This window comes from Macrobrachium nipponense, chromosome 28 (assembly GCF_015104395.2).
Source record: "Macrobrachium nipponense isolate FS-2020 chromosome 28, ASM1510439v2, whole genome shotgun sequence".
Taxonomy (NCBI): domain Eukaryota; kingdom Metazoa; phylum Arthropoda; class Malacostraca; order Decapoda; family Palaemonidae; genus Macrobrachium; species Macrobrachium nipponense.
Genome location: NC_087217.1, coordinates 70,100,701 through 70,117,811, shown reverse-complemented (window position 1 = coordinate 70,117,811; position 17,111 = coordinate 70,100,701). Strand labels below are relative to the sequence as shown.

Sequence of the window (17,111 nt, the reverse complement as noted above, 5' to 3'; positions counted from 1 at the left end):
CATTGGCGCCCACTCCACTAGAGGTGATTGAGTTACCTGTTGTGCTTGATTCTTCTCGAGTGGATCAGCGACAACAGATCTTTCCCTGGATCCAATTAAGAAGATGGACATTTTCCACTTTTTGAAGAAACATATCTCACCCAACTTGGAATGCTGCACCTCTCCCGACTTCAGACACTCCACCTTGCACGACATCAGTCACTGCATTTTGCATGACTTCAAATGTACTTATATCTCCCATTTCTTCAGCAGAGGAAGAAACTCCTCAAGAAGCAGAAGAGATATCCTTCCTCAGCATATGGGTCACTTCTTCATTACCTTCTTCGGATGTATCCTACTTTCTTTATTCCAGTAACTCCTGCTTTTCCACAGTCTACTTTTATGATGAGTAGCCAATCGCTGCACCAGGGTAAACTCCTTCCATGAATGGTACTTTCTACATCTGCTAAAAGGCTATTAGAGAAGCACACAATTGGCTTTTGATGAAGAGAGAGCAAGGGAAGTCTTGCTTCACTTTTCTGCCAGGAAGACTATCTCAAAGGAGATATTTTTGTTACACCACGGGAGAAGCTCCCTTTTTGGGTATGGCTGCCTAAGCCCTATGGGACTTCTCGGCTCTCATTGATTCTTCTAGAAGTTCAGTCTTTTCCCCAGCTAAAGTGCATTTTCATCAGCATAACATGTTTAAGATTTTTGAAGTGAGCAGTTTTATGGACTAGGCAGTAGGCACTCTGGCCAAAAAGACTCAAGACTGCCCTCATTTTTTCTCCTGAATTTGTGGCAGATCTACTTAACATTCTTTCCTGCTTAGAAAAGGGACTCAGAGATAGTGCTCATGAGTTAAACCCCCTTTTCACTTTGGGAATTCTGAAAAGGAGAGATTTCTCTCCATTAGTCAAGGATTTTCTGTTTCAAGAAGATGCTGAACGACATCAGCTCATCCCTGCACAAAAAATCCATATTTTAACTAAGGCTTCCAAACAACCTAAAGAACCTGTCTTAGCCTCTAGATTGGAAACTCCAGCACAGAGAGCCCTTTTAGGGAGGAAGAGCAAGATTTTCTTTCAAGACTAGACCTGCAGTGTGTTTCACAAGTAAGTCCATGAAGAAATAGACCTCGAAACTTGTGACCAAAAAGTGATTTGCATGTCCTCTATGCTCCAGTAGGAGCCAGACTCCACCTGTTCTGGGAAAAGTGGAAAGAAATAAGTGCAGAACAGCAGATTGTTCAAGTCTTAAAATAGTTCTATTCTATTCCCTTCAGGGAAAAACCTCCTTTAGTCAAAAGTCCCTTCACATTGACTGCATATTCCAAAAACTCAGAAAAGTTTTTGACCCTCTCGGGGGAAGTTTCGGCACTTATTTCCAGTGCCGGTTTCCAGCCCTCTGATGTTTTGGGAACTATGAACAGTTGATTGTAAAATCCCTGGGAATGGACCTCTACTACTTCTTCTATGGCCTTCTTCAGGAGGATGCATGATACTTCCTTTAGAAAGGGCCAAGTGTCTTTCTGAGCCTTTCAAGTATGCTGTCATTGCGATGGGAGAGGAGACTAAAGGAGGGATCTATGAGAAAGGGATGAAGTAGCCCTCCTTTAATACCCTAACAATCCATGGCTCTGCTCCCCGGCAAGCCCACTTCTCCCAGAACTCAAGGAGCCTGGCTCCTAGTGGGGCACGAAGGACTTCTTGATCAGTTATTTGGTTGAGACTTGGCGGTGGAGTGCTTCTTGACGGACTTCGAGTGAAAGTGCAGGTTGGAGCAGGGTCTAGGATGAGACTGGGGTCTCTTTGCACTAAAGGGGTGCTGTTGGAGTGGAGAGACAAACTTCAGACAAAAGGGCACCAATGAAGAAGGCTTGGAATGTGACAATTAAGTAAGGAGGTCCTGAATTGACTTCTGCAGGTCTGCAGCTATTTGGTCTACCATGGCTCGCAGGAAGAGATAGAAGGGGTCTAGATGCACGAAAAGCAAAGCGCATGCTCAGAAGGAGTTACGGTTCAACCATCCCTGTGGCGCTCTCGATCTTCTTGGGGAGAGCGGCCACCGTCTAGTCGAGGAAACGGAATACCTCAAACACTTTAAGCAAGGTCTTGAAGTGGTCCAATTCCACGGAGGAGAAGGCTGCATGTTGCGAAGAGTCAATGAGACTAGAGAAGTTCCCTTGGGAGGACAGCAACTCCCAGGGAGGGGCTTTCTCCAGTGTCATAAGGCTTTTGGTACCTCTTGATGAGATGCGAGGGAGGATGAGCGAACGTCGCCTTCCCTTGTTCTCTTCATTGAAAGCCACTCTTTGACTACCTACAAAGCTTTCCTGGAGGATGTGGAAGGGACCATCTTGAGAAGGAGAGCAAGTTCTAGCTGAATCTTCAACATCAGGAACAAGGAGGCAGGAGACAGGAGTAGGGGGAGTGAAGAACCCCGGATAGCTCTCCAGGAGGAAACGAAGTAAAGCCTTATATGTCATCAACTGAGCTGAATCTTGACCCTCATCTTCCTCATCCTCTGAAGAAACTGGTGAAAAGTCATCGGCTGTCTTAGAGGAAACCCCCGCCGGAGGAGCTTTCTTGACGTAACTCAGAATCTCTGCGAGCTGTCTCTTCAGCAGTGCTAGAGAGGAGTCATCAGATTCTGCAACTAAGGTCTGCTGTTGCCAATCCAAAGCAGGTACAGGTTGAACAGTTGCGGAAGTAGGCATCACAGGAGTGGGAGCAGTCATCACAGGTGCAGAAGCAGGCAGTGCGGGAGTGAGAGCAGTCAAAGCGGGAGCAAGAACTGGTGGTGCTGGAGCCAGTGGTAGGCACACAGTTGCTGGAGGTAGGAGCGAGCCTGGCACTGGGCTCTCAGGAGTGGGAACTTCGGGCCTAGCCAGACGCTCAGGTGACAAGTGCCTAGCATGGAGCTTCTGATGTTTGGAGTCCTTGGAGATGTCAGTACAGGTGAGTCCCATGGATGAGGAGAAAACTGTACCAGAGCAAACACTGAAGGGTCAACCCCGTAGCTACACGAAAGAAGGGCGAAGTCGTACAAGTCCTTAGGCTGCTTGATTAGCACCGGAGACTCGGGAGCTGAACACGCACATGTCTATTCAATGGACTAAAAGCGTTCCCATAGCATCTACAATGCCCATGATCCGACTCAGAGTCAGGACTGGATGATAAACGGCACACATCCACAGACATGCCTTTCCAATGGGACTTTACAACAGGACTGACAGAGGGGACAGTAGTCTGTGGGCAAACCCCATCAGCCTCCTTTGGACTTGAGTATATCTTCTCCCAAGTGCAGGGGAGTGGGACAGTGACCTTTGTTTAGGAGAGCTGACGGGACAGGCAACCACCTCCTCCACTGACACTTCACTTAACACTTTATCACTGCTCACTTTCTCCACTTTGTCCATAAGGACTCTGAGACGCCCCCAACTCTGAAACAGAACTTAATGAAACAAAACTTAACACTAGATTAAACTTATTATCAATCTTAGAGTTAATCCTAGACTAGACTGGCATTGGCATCAGGTTCGGAAGCATGGGAGCTGAGCGCTGGAGTGGGAGGAGGGAGAGAAGGAGGGCTGAGGATAGGTGAAAGATTATTGCCAGGAGTAGAAGGAGGAGGCAGACTTGAGTCTGTCTTAGGCCTAGGGGAAGAATCCCTACTGACAGAAGCCCTACTTTCAGCTCTAGCGGCCGCCTTCCTAATCCTGTTCTTTTCTAACCTATTTAGGTGAGATTCTAAAGACTTCCACCTACTATCATCCCACTCCCTACACTCATCACAGGTAAGATCTCTTGTACACACCTGTCCTACACACTTCCTGCACCTAGTGTATGCATTATAGCACAGCTTGGTCAATCTAGTCTTGCAGCCTTTGCTACAGTAGCGAAGACTGGAAGCACTAGAGTCAGACATACTAATAGTATTCTGAGCTAACAGAAGAGAGAAACTAATGTAGGTAAAACAACCAAGTTTAATGCAACAGATGAAAAACCAACTAAAACAGGTACATCACAGACTTCAGCAAGCAATCGAAAAAGCGGCGAACATGCGATCAGGAGCAAGACAACGTCTTGTTCATTATGCAGCATGAATAAGAATGACGCTGTTGGCTTTTGTTGCTTGCGACTTCCCACTGCAGTGGATGGGACCTATCACCCCCGAGTTGCAACAGGATGCTGTGCGAGGCTAATCGTTAGCTAAGTAATTACTTAGTAAGTAACTTCTTTTAAAAATGCATTGAGTCCCAAAATTATGAGAATACCGTACATGTAATTGGTGAATATTTCTCTTAGAAAAATATGGCGAATAGGAGAATTTTCTGTGATTACTAATGGGTAAATACATTCTGCAGAAAAATCTGTGAGTAGGTGGGTCCGCAAATCCAGAACCACAAATAGGCGGGGGGTGGATTGTACATCTCGTGGCCTAAGGGATGCTGTAAACATTCTTTAAAAATTCCTACTGTGCACAAAAGTAACATGTTTTATGATGTAATTATGAGTAGTAGGCACCGAGTTGCTGTAAAGTTAGTTATAAAAGACTTTAACCAGGGGCCGGATACTCAAAACAAGCCTTACGCAAAGGTGCCTTTTTACAAAAGGCGCCTTTCCCAACAGCTCGCCCAAGGCGCCTTTCGACGAAGGCGAAATCGTATACACAAAGATTTTCAAAGGCGCCTTGGACGTGCCTTTGCACGAAAAGGCTGCCTTTTTGTCAAAGGCGCCTTTGGATAGTCCAGCCAATCACATCGCCCGTATCATAGCGTGGCTAGAGAATGAGAACCAATCACGATACAACAGCATATCAGCTGGTTGTTGATGGCAGAGCGAATAAAGAGCGGCACGATGGACCCTGTGGCTAAGAAAAGGAAGCAACATCCCTAATTTAGCATAGACTAATTGGCATACATACCTAGATTCAAGCGAGTTTTGGCTAGGCCTTGGCTTATGTTCTACTGTTAACGTCATGCTAATTATGATATATTCCTAGTAGGCTATATGTTAGGCTATGCAAAAGTATCCTATGATATTGCTTGGAAATGAATGTTTTAGCCTAAGCTGTGACGATATGCCTAGGCCTGTGGGTATTATTGCATAAGTTGCCAATACCTATGCCTTGCCTAACCAGATCATTTTATTTTTATATATTTTACACAATTCTAAGAGATTTTTCATGTATGGCATTTCTGCCCCAAATGAATGTTAACCATTTAATCTTAGGTTAGGTTAGGTTATAAAGTTAGGGAGCTTTTGAAGAATAGTAGTCCCACACGAACATGAGACCTGTGCAAAAGGATAAAACTGGGGTCCGTATTTTTAAAAGGGTCTTATCTACAAGACCAATTCTTAACCTAGGCTAACCTGAACCTAACATAACCATGCCTAGTTGTGACTCAATTAATTGTTATGAACTCTATCTATGGTATCTGTCACTTTTTTTTTTTTCCTTTGATGAGGTAGAGATGTGGGAAGTCATTGATCATAATTACTGTCAATAATTACACAATTACATTGATGTTTCTTTACCAGAGTTATTGCAGTAGCTAATTTCTGTATTATAATCTTTTGAGGTGGTGGTCCTCATGAAAGTTTAGCTCTAGAACCTTCGGAGGAAGTTTTGGTAAGATTGGGCCTACTGGAGCAAGAAGCAGTTGAGGTGTTGGCAGATGTTTCTGATATTTTTCAGGATATATTGTCTAATCAAAAAGAATTAAATGAAAGTGTAAAAGAATTAAATGGAAATGTAAGGGTAATAGCTGACAGCATGGTAACCATGACTGATATGCCTAAGAGACGTGCATAATTTTTTTTTAAGTGGTAGTACTTTTAATATAGTCTATACAGTAGTAAAAAAAATTTTTTTTCATACCATGCCTTATATGTTCCTATACCAAGGGTGCACATAATGTGATAAATGTCATATACCTCTTCATTATTGAGATTAGTTTTTTGTAAGTTTTTTTTTGTTTAAGAGTAATGTGATATACTACCTCATTGTCTTATGCTAATCACTCCATTATTTAATGAGGTTTATTTTTTATTTTTCCTTCATTTACTCTTATTATATCGTGCTTCTTGTGATCTCGTGTTTTTATATTAAGTTTAGTACAGCATTTGTTTATTTACAATGCTTATTCATGTTATTTCTCTATTTTGGCTATAAAGCATTTTCCTTATTTATAATAGTATAAAATGATACCTCTGTGATCTCAGTTACCTCTACCTTATTGTAAGTTTTTATTTTTTATTTACTTTAGTATGTTATTTCTTTCCTGGAGATAATGTACTATGTGATACACTGATATTGCTATTATTAAGGGTCATTCAGTGATACAGTAACCTATTTATATCTAGGTAATATGAACATCAAATTCATTTATTTCATAACTTATTTGTATCTAGGTGGCATTTATTTCATAATGTGAGTCACTGTATGTAGTACTTATCTCTGACCACTTTAACCTAAGTTTAATGTGCCTTATGAGTACCATGAGAAGTGATAAGGCAGGGAAATTGCATACATATTTTCACCTTTGCATATAGTACATAGTATAAAGATATATTTTCTGTATTGAAATTTATTTAACAAGGCAACAAAATATATTGTTTTTCTAGCATTGATTATACATGAACATTTTATAAGATATACAATAACTAAAGGTCAAAACAATCAGATTATAATATAGGAATTTTAGATTGTATATATGAAATCATTTTAAATAATACACATCCAATAACTTTAAATCTAACGTCTGCAGAGGAATATCACACTATTACAAAGCAATTAGAGTAACTTGCAAAATAAAACTATGTATAATGGCGTTCATTGACGTATACAAGAGGTAGGAGACATCCTCTTCTTACTTGTTGTCAATCCCAAAGTTGCCTTTCCCACCTCAAAGGCTGCTCTAACCAGCCCTAGCGCAAAGGCTCTCACGGCGCCATATTTCCAAGATGGCGGGCCGCACTCGGTGTTTTGAGTATGAGCCTTTCGAGTAACGGCCGACTGGAACGGCGCCTTTGCCACAAAAGGCGCCTTCGGAAGTTTTGAGTATGCGGCCCCAGACCTAAATGACATTTTACAATGTCATGGCTGCTGTTCTTTTACGCTATGGCTTTTATTAAATGAAGAGCAGTTGTAATATAAATTTATGCTGACTCAGTAGTTATTTTAAAATTTGCTGTATACGTATTTGTATAACTTGAGAGTGATTTAATCTTTAGTAAATATTTGGATGTTATATGAACATTTTCAGGATGATAGAAGAACATCTACAAAGTAATCCATCTCAGTTGGCACCTCTAACTTCAGTTGTAAACCAGATGTTGGAAGATGTGCAAGAACGATTGGTGTATCGGGCTCATATTTATGTACAAACAGACATTGCCAACTACCGTCCATCACCAGGAGATTTAGCCTATCCAAGCAAACTTCAAATGATGGAAACAATTGCTGAAAGTTTAGCCAACCAACGGAAAATGCACTCTAGAAATGCATCTGTATCATCCTTGTCTTCTGTGAGGTTTGTAGTAGCAATTTTAATACAATCACAATGTTGTTTCTTGTGGCTGGTTTTATACTGCAGTTGGCATTAGAAGGAATTGGGCTTGTGTCTTAAGTTCTAGCCTAGTTTGTACAGTATCTTCTTGAGCCTTTCATTGTCAATTGCTCAGTATTTCACTTCTCTAAGTAAAAGTTACTTTCTTCTTTTAAATGCATTTACTGAAAAATGACCCCTCTACAGTCCTTTTACCTTTACCCTGCAGGTATTATTGAGACCCAATCTTGAACTACTTGTACCATTATATTAGCTTTGATCTCAAGAATTTACCAGGTTGGAGAGTTCAAAGTATAATTACTTTCACTTTTTCCAGCACAATATTCATTTATTACTCCCTCTAGTCTCTGGTGAAGGAACTATTTGGTTACAAATTTTTTCCCTGTTCAACCCTCAGATTCCCTTCCTATATGGAGTATAATGGGAGCCTTATTCAAACCGTACCACCTCCACAAATTGAGTAAGATATACTGTATATTATTTTGATAGCATAGTCGCTGTTTCGTCCTCAAAGGAGTATAATGGACTCAAAGACAAGAAGGCATTTTATCTTGTCTTCAGCGAATGCTGTACCCAGTTTCCTATGTCAAAACCTGTAGAAGTGACTACTATTGTGCATGCACATCGGCCATCTTGTTTTATGCTGAGGCCAGTCAAAAGACCAAGAATCCATTACTCCTCTGGTCAACACAGGCAGGCATAAGTCTATTTAACCAGTGCTCCTCTATTTTGGACATTTTTTCTTCGAGATCACGCTCCAGAAATCATGAAATCGCCAAAAGTTGAAAGTTAAGTGCTAATTTTTAAGATTTAATTAAAACAGTTAGGTTAAAAACTGTGGAACAGGAAAATTTTATTGTGAGTACGAAAACTGGTGTTTTGTTTACCCATCCCATGTTGTTTAGAGCACGTGATTGGAGAGATACATGTTCCAGGCTAGCCTTTATGAACGTGAAAAGTGTTTTTAAATAATTTGTTTTTTATTTGGAAGTTTTTTGCCTAAAGAACTACTCCATATTGTATTATTAATTTAATTAATCTTTTCAGATAACGGTTTCTACAATTTCCTAGGCAGTAGCCTACATGAGCTATTAGCCTAGCCGATTTAGAATGAGTAATTTTAGACTAGGAATGGCTATTATCGGTAGCCCGTAACCTAAGATAGTATATCTTAAAGATGATTAAATAACCCTAACTAAGTACTTACCTAAATTTTTGGTGATAAGTACCTAGAAGTAGATAAACAGTAGATAAATAGTTTTATTTTGCTATATTTAGTATGATCGAAATAAACCAAGCCGGAGAATTCCTACTGTTTAGTAGTGAACCCTTACTAACACTATTAGTCAAAGTTGTTAGCTTAGAATACGTATTCTAGGGCTAGTCAAATTGGCAACAGGTGTCAAATGTAATAGTAGTCTAAAACATGGAGTTACATTTTAAGTGGTGGTTTTTTAAATAATGTGTTGAATTGGGTGCTGAAATTGTAATTCTAATTAGTTACTCTAAGTGTTGATTTACTTATAAGGTAAAATAACCTAACATGAAGGTTAATGTTGATATGATGGTTTTAAATAGGCTAGGTTATCAGTAATATAACATGCTAAAACTATTCGAGGCTTAGCAAAAAATGTCTTTTTTATAAATACTTGACTCAGTAAATAGTAACTTGGTTATGTAGCCAAACTAAGCGATTAGGCTACATATTAAATTCTTGTGGGTAATAAGTAAAAACGTAACCTTATTTGGTAGGAATAGATTATACCAAGGATACTAACCCAAGCCTTATAGAAAACTTGCTTAGGTTAGTAAATAGAGTTAGCCATATATACAGTGTTCCCCCCCGTATTCGCAGGGGATGCGTACCAGCCGCCCCCCCCGGTGAATAGTGGTGGTCATGCCGATGTATTTGCCGAGGCATCCTCGGACAGGGCACGTGCATCGGTAGACCACGCTCGTCTTCTTCAAGGGATTCTGCAGGGGGGCCGCTGGGTTGTTCCTCATCACCAGGCTGCTTGTCTTCTTTGTTTTATAATGTATTAGATTAATGGTCTTGTCCTGATTGGTGGGGGTGACATTTCTCTCTATGATGGTCACCCCCACTGATCAGGACAAGACCATTAATTTAATAATATAAAACAAAGAAGACAAGCAGCCTGGTGATGAGGAACAACCCGGCGGCCCCCCTGCAGGATCCCTTGAAGAAGACGAGGGTGGTCTACCGATACACGTGCCCCGTCTGAGGATGCCTCGGCAAATACATCAGCATGACCATCATGCGATTCTCCAAGAGAACCTCCTGCCACGCCCAAGAGGGAGCCATTTATAATCACGCCAGGACTGCTCATAATATCGAAATAATTGACCAAACTTCCGATCCCTGACGTTTACGAATCCTGGAAGCCTTCCATATAGGAAAGGAGAAACCTAACTTGAACATTACCCAAGAAACATTTCTCCTCCCTACCACCACCCGAAGAACAGCAGCGAACGACCACCCAAATATCCAGGAGCACCAGCGGGATAATAGGATTCCTACAGCAGGTAGGACCCCTGACATTCATCCCCCGATGCACTACTCAAGCGCTCGCACGGCTGCATCCCTGCAACCATCGACGAGAGATCCCAGACTTCGCCCCAGACTGGCTCGACCAATGAGAATGCAGCTCTAGGATTCGAGCCGCTATAAATATCGGCTTGCAGACACCATCTCTTCACTTCTACTGCTAACCAGCCAAGAAGATGACCTACGAGAAGGTTGAAACGTCGCGATAAGCCAGAGCTATTATTATTATTATTATTAGTCCTCCAATTCGACTGGGTGGTATTTATAGTGTGGGGTTCCGGGTTGCATCCTGCCTCCTTAGGAGTCCATCACTTTTCTTACTATGTGCCGTTTCTCGGATCACACTCTTCTGCAGGAGTCCTGGAGCTACTTCAGCCTCTAGTTTTTCTAGATTCCTTTTCAGGGATCTTGGGATCGTGCTTAGTGCTCCTATGATTATGGGTACAATTTCAACTGGCATATCCCATATCCTTCTTATTTCTATTTTCAGATCTTGATACTTATCCATTTTTTCCCTCTCTTTCTCTTCAACTCTGGTGTCCCATGGTATTGCGACATCAATGAGTGATACTTTCTTCTTGACTTTGTCAATCAAAGTCACGTCTGGTCTATTTGCACGTATCACCCTATCTGTTCTGATACCATAGTCCCAGAGGATCTTTGCCTGATCGTTTTTTATCACTCCCTCAGGTTGGTGCTCGTACCACTTATTACTGCAAGGTAGCTGATGTTTCTTGCACAGGCTCCAGTGGAGGGCTTTTGCCACTGAATCATGCCTCTTTTGTACTGGTTCTGTGCAAGTACCGGGCATTCGCTTGCTATGTGGTTTATGGTTTCATTTTTCGTATTGCACTTCCTACATATGGGAGAGATGTTATTACCGTCTATTGTTCTTTGAACATATCTGGTTCTTAGGGCCTGATCTTGTGCCACTGTTATCATTCCTTCAGTTTCCTTCTTTAGCTCTCCCAATTGTCATCGCTGGCTAGTTCTTTAGTCTGTCTCGTGTATTGTCCGTGCATTGGTTTGTTTTGCCAGTCCTCTGTTCTGTTTGTCATTCTCCTGTCTCTGTATATTTCTGGGTGTTCGTCTACTTTTATTAGTCCTTCTTCCCATGCATTCTTTAGCCACTCGTCTTCACTGATTTTCAGATATTGCCCCAGTGCTCTGTTCTCGATGTTGAAGCAGTCCTCTATACTTAGTAGTCCTCTCCCTCCTTCCTTTCGTGTTATGTATAGTCTGTCTGTATTTGCTCTTGGGTGTAGTGCTTTGTGTATTGTCATATGTTTCCTGGTTTTCTGATCTATGCTGCTGAGTTCTGCCTTCGTCCATTCCACTATTCCTGCGCTGTATCTGATTACTGGCACTGCCCATGTGTTTATGGCTTTTATCATATTTACGGCGTTGAGTTTTGACTTGAGTATCGCCTTGAGTCTCTGCATATATTCTTTCCTGACCGTGTCCTTCATCTCTTGGTGTTTTATATCCCCTCCTTCCATTATTCCCAGGTATTTGTATCCAGTCTCATCTATGTGTTTGATGTTGCTCCCATCTGGTAGCTTTATCGAACATCAGATGGTTGATTCTGTTGCCTCTTTTCTTGAGTTGGTACCCGGCGTCCATCTTCTGTAATACTTTTGTCATGGGAATCATGGCTACTACGAAGAGTAGTGGGGACAGTGAGTCGCACTGGAAGATCCCTCTCCTGATATTAACCCCTGCCAGTCTTATTCCAGAGCTTGTAAGTATTGTATTCCAGTTGCGAATTGTATATTTGAGAAAGCTGATGGTGTTTTCCTCTGCCCCATATATTTTCAGGCATTCTATTAGCCATGTGTGTGGTATCATGTCGAAGGCTTTCTTATAGTCTATCCATGCCATGCTTAGGTTGGTTTTCCTTCTCCTACTGTTCTTCATTACCATTTTGTCTATCAGGAGCTGGTCTTTTGTGCCCCTACACTTCCTTCTGCAGCCTTTCTATTGGTGGGGGATGGTGTTTGTCTCCTCTAGGTAGTTGTTTAGCCTTTTGCTGATAATACCTGTTAGTAACTTCCACATTATTGGTAGGCAGGTGATAGGCCTGTAGTTACTGGCTATATTTCCCTTACTCTTGTCTTTTTGTACTAAGGATGTTCTTCCTGTGGTCATCCATTTAGGTGCATGGTGATTTGAGATACAATGCTGGAGTTGTTCTGCTATTCGTGGGTGTAGGGCCTTGAAGTTTTTGAGCCAGTATCCATGGACTTCATCGGGACCTGGGGCTTTCCAGTTTGGCATTTTCTTTAGTTGGTGTCTGACTGTCTGTCGTGATCTCTGTGAATCTTTGTTTTATTCTCCCTGTTTCTTCTGCCTTGACTTTCTGGAGCCATGTTGTATGTTTGTTGTGTGATACCGGATTACTCCATATGTTTTCCCAGAGTCTCTTACTTGGTTCTGCTTCAGGAATTTCTTGGTGGTTGTCTTCCCCTATTAGTTGGCTGTATAGTCTTTTCTGGTTGGTTCCGAATAGTTTGTTCTGTTGGTATCCCTTATTCCTGTTCATGTACCGTTGGATCTTATGTGCTTTGGCTTTAAGCCTCTGTTCTACATCTTCTATTGTGCTGTTTAGTCCCTCTCTTGTACTTTGTATTTCTCGTTTAGTTCCTCCCTTGTTTTCTTGCTTCTTAGCCTTTTTTCTGCCATCTCTTTCAGTTTACTCAAGTCAGATCTCATCACCATGATTTGCTTTTCCAGGCGCCTTTTCCAGGGAGGTTGCTGTTTTGGTTTCTGTTGGGTTGGTTGTGCTGGTGGTGTTGGTGTTCGGATCCCCATCAGTTCTGCTATTAATCTTGCTCCTGCATATGCCAAGTTATTTGTTTCTGTGATACTGGTGGTGTGTATTATGCCCATTATTTCATTGACCTCACTTGTTTTCTCCCTTAATTTCTTGGCGTTGTAGGCTTTCATGGAGGGGATCTTTGTTCTCTCTGTATCTGGCTCCATCCATTGTCTAATCTTTTCTACCCATTCTGTCCTCTCTGTTACTTCATCGGTGTTTCTTCGTGTGTCGTTGTTTGATACCTCATCATCCCTGTCGTCTTCTGTGGCATCGTCTCTCAGTTCGTCTTCGTGTAATTCGTTGTCGTCAGTTCGTCTTCGTGTAATTCGTTGTCGTGTGACATTTCCCTTTCCAGTTCCTTTCTTTCTGTTGGGGAGAGCCAGTTCTTTTTCTTTATGTTCCTTACTTGGTCTGCCAGCCTCTGCTCTGTTTTGGGGGTGTTATTCCTCTCATTCCAGATGTTGACCAACCTTCTTCTATATCCTCTCTCCGTCAGGTTGCTTCTGATATAGCATCTCCATATTTCCTTATTTTCTTCTCTTGTCCATTTCTTCCTTTGGTTTGCTTCTGTAGCTCCAATCTCAGGCTGTTGGTTACTGTCCGTAATAATAATAATAATAATGAATAATAATAATAGATTATTTTATTATTATTATTATTATTATTATTATTATTTATTATTATTATTTTATTAACAACACAAAATATCAATAAAAATTTTACATACTAGTACCATAAGAATTCTTTCATCTCAGTAAAAGAGGGAGAGATAGTATGTGTGTTTATGTATCTTTGTTCTCTCAGAAAATACTTATAACGCTTCCAGCGAAACAGAGGGAGGGAGTTACCATAGTATGGCATACATATCTTGTGTGGCAAAAGGGAGAGGGAGAGAGAGAGAGAGAGGGAGGTGGGAGTTATCTTTAATTAAAAGAGTGAAATGGATAGATGATTTCATACTTTCAATAATAATAATAATAATAATAATATCTTTAAAATACTATCACATAATATGAATTTTGTAATTACATTGATATTGTAATTACATTGAAAGTATTAAAAACATATAGTACATGTTCTATAAAATGCTTGAGTCTCAGTAAATGAGAGAGAGAGAGAGAGAGAGAGAGAGAGAGAGAGAGAGAGAGAGAGAGAGAGAGAGAGAGAAATTGCATGAACACTGGGAGCAACAACACAACAGCCCCTCCCCCTCCAGTCCCATTACTTGATATATTTGACAGCTTTAGTACCTGGAGTTAAAGAGAGGAGACTGGGATTTCCTTCATTCTTACATAATTTTTCAAATTTATAAACTAAAATCTTACTAATTCACATTAGTATTTTCTTTAATGAATTGATATTATTGCTGTATACATTAATATTAATATATGAAAATAGTAAATCATTTATTTATCATACGAAAAAAAACATACATCTCTGTAGGAGAGAGAGAGAGAATTATTATTTTTATTATTATGAGATATCATTTAATCTTATTAAACTTACTAATACAGTATCAATTAATATTAATATTTGAAAGATAGTAAATCATTTTTGTACCATAAAAATGTATTTAATCATGAAAATAACCTCAAAATTCACTAATTAGTTATTATTTTTGCTGGAAAATCCTGCGAATAAGCTAATCCCCCGTAAATAAGGGATAGATATGGTCCAGAGAGAAATCCATGAATGTGGAGAACACGATTAGAGGGGGTCCCACTATATGTGTATATGTATGGGTGTATTGGTTTATAAACCACTTTATTAAAAATTTCAAAAATTACTTGACTCAGTAAATAGTAACTTGGTTATGTAGCCTAAGCGATTAGTCTACATATTAAATTCTTGTGGGTAATAAGTAAAAATGTAACCTTATTCGGTAGGAATAGATTATACCAAAGATAATAACCCAAGCCTTATAGAAAACTTGCTTAGGTTAGTAAATAGAGTTAGTCATGAACTAACTTGAATATTATTGGGTGTAGTTATAGCTAAAATTAAATCCTAAACATAACCAATACATAAGGATTAAGTTTAAGTAATATAGAAATAAACAAGGCTTCAAGGGTAATTTAAACCTCAAAAGGTTTTGAATTAACACAGATTTAGGCAGATCTAGGTAATAACTCTTGTGTCGAGTATTTATATGAAAATTACAATTCTCTGACAGTATAATTGAGTTGATAATTGAAATTTAACAATTATTTTTGGGGAACTAGTATCAGAAACAGAAAAATGACATTTGACGCCCCAGTCCCTAGTGGTCTCTGTTTTTACGGGACCGTTCCTTACAGTCCGTGTGGAGTTAGTACATAGAATTGCCTAAATATTGTACAGAATGTACTAGAAGTGTACATTTGTTGTCAAAATGACTTATATAATTATATCTACTACTCGTTAATATTTACGGTTTTCAAGTATTAAAAATAATTTATACTAAAATGAAATTTTTCTAATAACAACTTGGTTTTTTAGCTACAGGGTCATCTTGATAAATGACCCTCAATTAAGGTGTGCTGTAACTGGTTGCTCGGTGCAATTTTTGCCAGTGGGCACTACCCATACCATCTGCCATAGGCTAGTCCCTGCAATGATCAGGGCAAATTTGTTTGGTCACCTGATATGTGCAAGATTTGTAGCGTTCTCTTGGCTGAAAGTTTTAAAGATGAAACTGCTCGCTTTAGACTGCCTTGATGGGTCCTAGGGTTTAGCAAAGGTGAGGAAGGGGAAGATTATATCTATCCAGCAAAACTCTGGCAGCATATATTTAAACCCTTCTCTGACGTTCCATATTCGGGCCAAAACCCACTAATATCAGTCACCACTACCCCCAGGTACATCCTGAGGAGGAATTAGAGGGATCCTCACCTAGATGTGAAGTGTACAAAGACTTTGAGGTAGATATTGATACTGAAAGAACCTTGATGAACCCAGAAGGACCAGGGATACAGATGTCAATCAGCCATGGGAAAAACATTGTAGAAGAAAGTCAATCTCCCATGCAGCTTTCAGGAGCCAATCAGGATCCTTCCCCCAAAAGGGATATAAGGATCTACCTGAACCCAATGGAAATAGTAGAAATTTCAGAAGTTTATAGCAATTCTGCCAAGACTTTTGCCCCTGGGGAACAGACAGCTGCAGCTCAGCTGTAGGTATACAATCAGGTTTCACAAGCTCCCCCAAAAGGGATACACAGTTTGCGGTATTAGTTCACTTCTGTAAGGAAATAATGAATGACATCAAAGATGCTTTTGCTGCTGAAAGGCAACAGATAATGGGCATACTGCATGATACACCAAAATGTAAGTCATGCATCTTGCAATAGAATGGGGAGAGTTGAAACCAAATCTGCCCAAACAAGAGTTAAGAGTGCAAATCCAACTGGAACCAACAAAATGGCCAGTCCTGGTTATGACTCTTATGACCAAAATCTAGCAGTGACTCGAAAATCCTACTCTGATGTGGATAACCCTTGGCGAGGTGCCTCAATGTGTATTTTCTCTCAGGATGGCAAGTATTTTATTAATGAGAAAAAGACTGTGATAGAAGTAATACATGTTGAATTTAGGGACAGGGCAGCCTGATACCACCTGTGCCAGACGTGGAGAAGCCTCAAAAGGAAACTATTCACTTAGCTGGCAATTTGGCATGAAGAGCTGTGGATGAAACTCTTCACCAGGAAAATGGGACATGAATTTATAGTTCCACTATGAACAAGACTCGGGTGGCTCACCATGTACCACCAGCCTTCTGTCCCCTTCACATTTAAAATCATAAATCATGTGAAAACACATTTTCAAAATTATGTAGTAACCAGAAAGCATTAACCATTGGCAGAACTAATACCATTTGCTTCGGCTTTCCCAGTTTCAGAAAACTGCACCAAAGAATGGGCAACGCTTCATCTTCCCTTTAATAGGAAAAAGCTTCCCCTAGATATTACAACTCAGCAATTTGGTACTCCAATGAGAAGGATTTCAGAAGGTATCTACATCAGCATCAGAGTTTCATGCTAGGACCCACCTCCTTAGTGTTTTAACTACTTCCTTATTGTTAGAAGTAACCACAAAAAGGCTTCCGGAAGAATCTAGGATGATTTTTGCTGTTGTGGCTAAAAGCTTTATGAGAACAATATGGGAAGCTCTCTATGAATTTTTGGACTGGTGCAT

At 40.3% G+C, this 17,111-nt stretch overlaps 1 protein-coding gene across 2 annotated transcripts in view; it reads left to right on the top strand.

Annotated features, from left to right (window-relative positions):
• Nucleotides 1-17,111, top strand: part of LOC135201864 (conserved oligomeric Golgi complex subunit 3-like) — a 158,367-nt gene that overhangs the window by 100,886 nt on the left and 40,370 nt on the right. The window contains exons 6-7 of one of the 2 annotated variants that reach the window (XM_064231165.1): nt 7,253-7,519; nt 7,953-8,015. In XM_064231165.1, coding sequence (XP_064087235.1) covers nt 7,253-7,519; nt 7,953-8,015 — 330 coding nt within the window. The remainder of the gene's footprint in view (nt 1-7,252; nt 7,520-7,952; nt 8,016-17,111) is intronic. The other variant, XM_064231166.1, reaches the window with a different exon arrangement.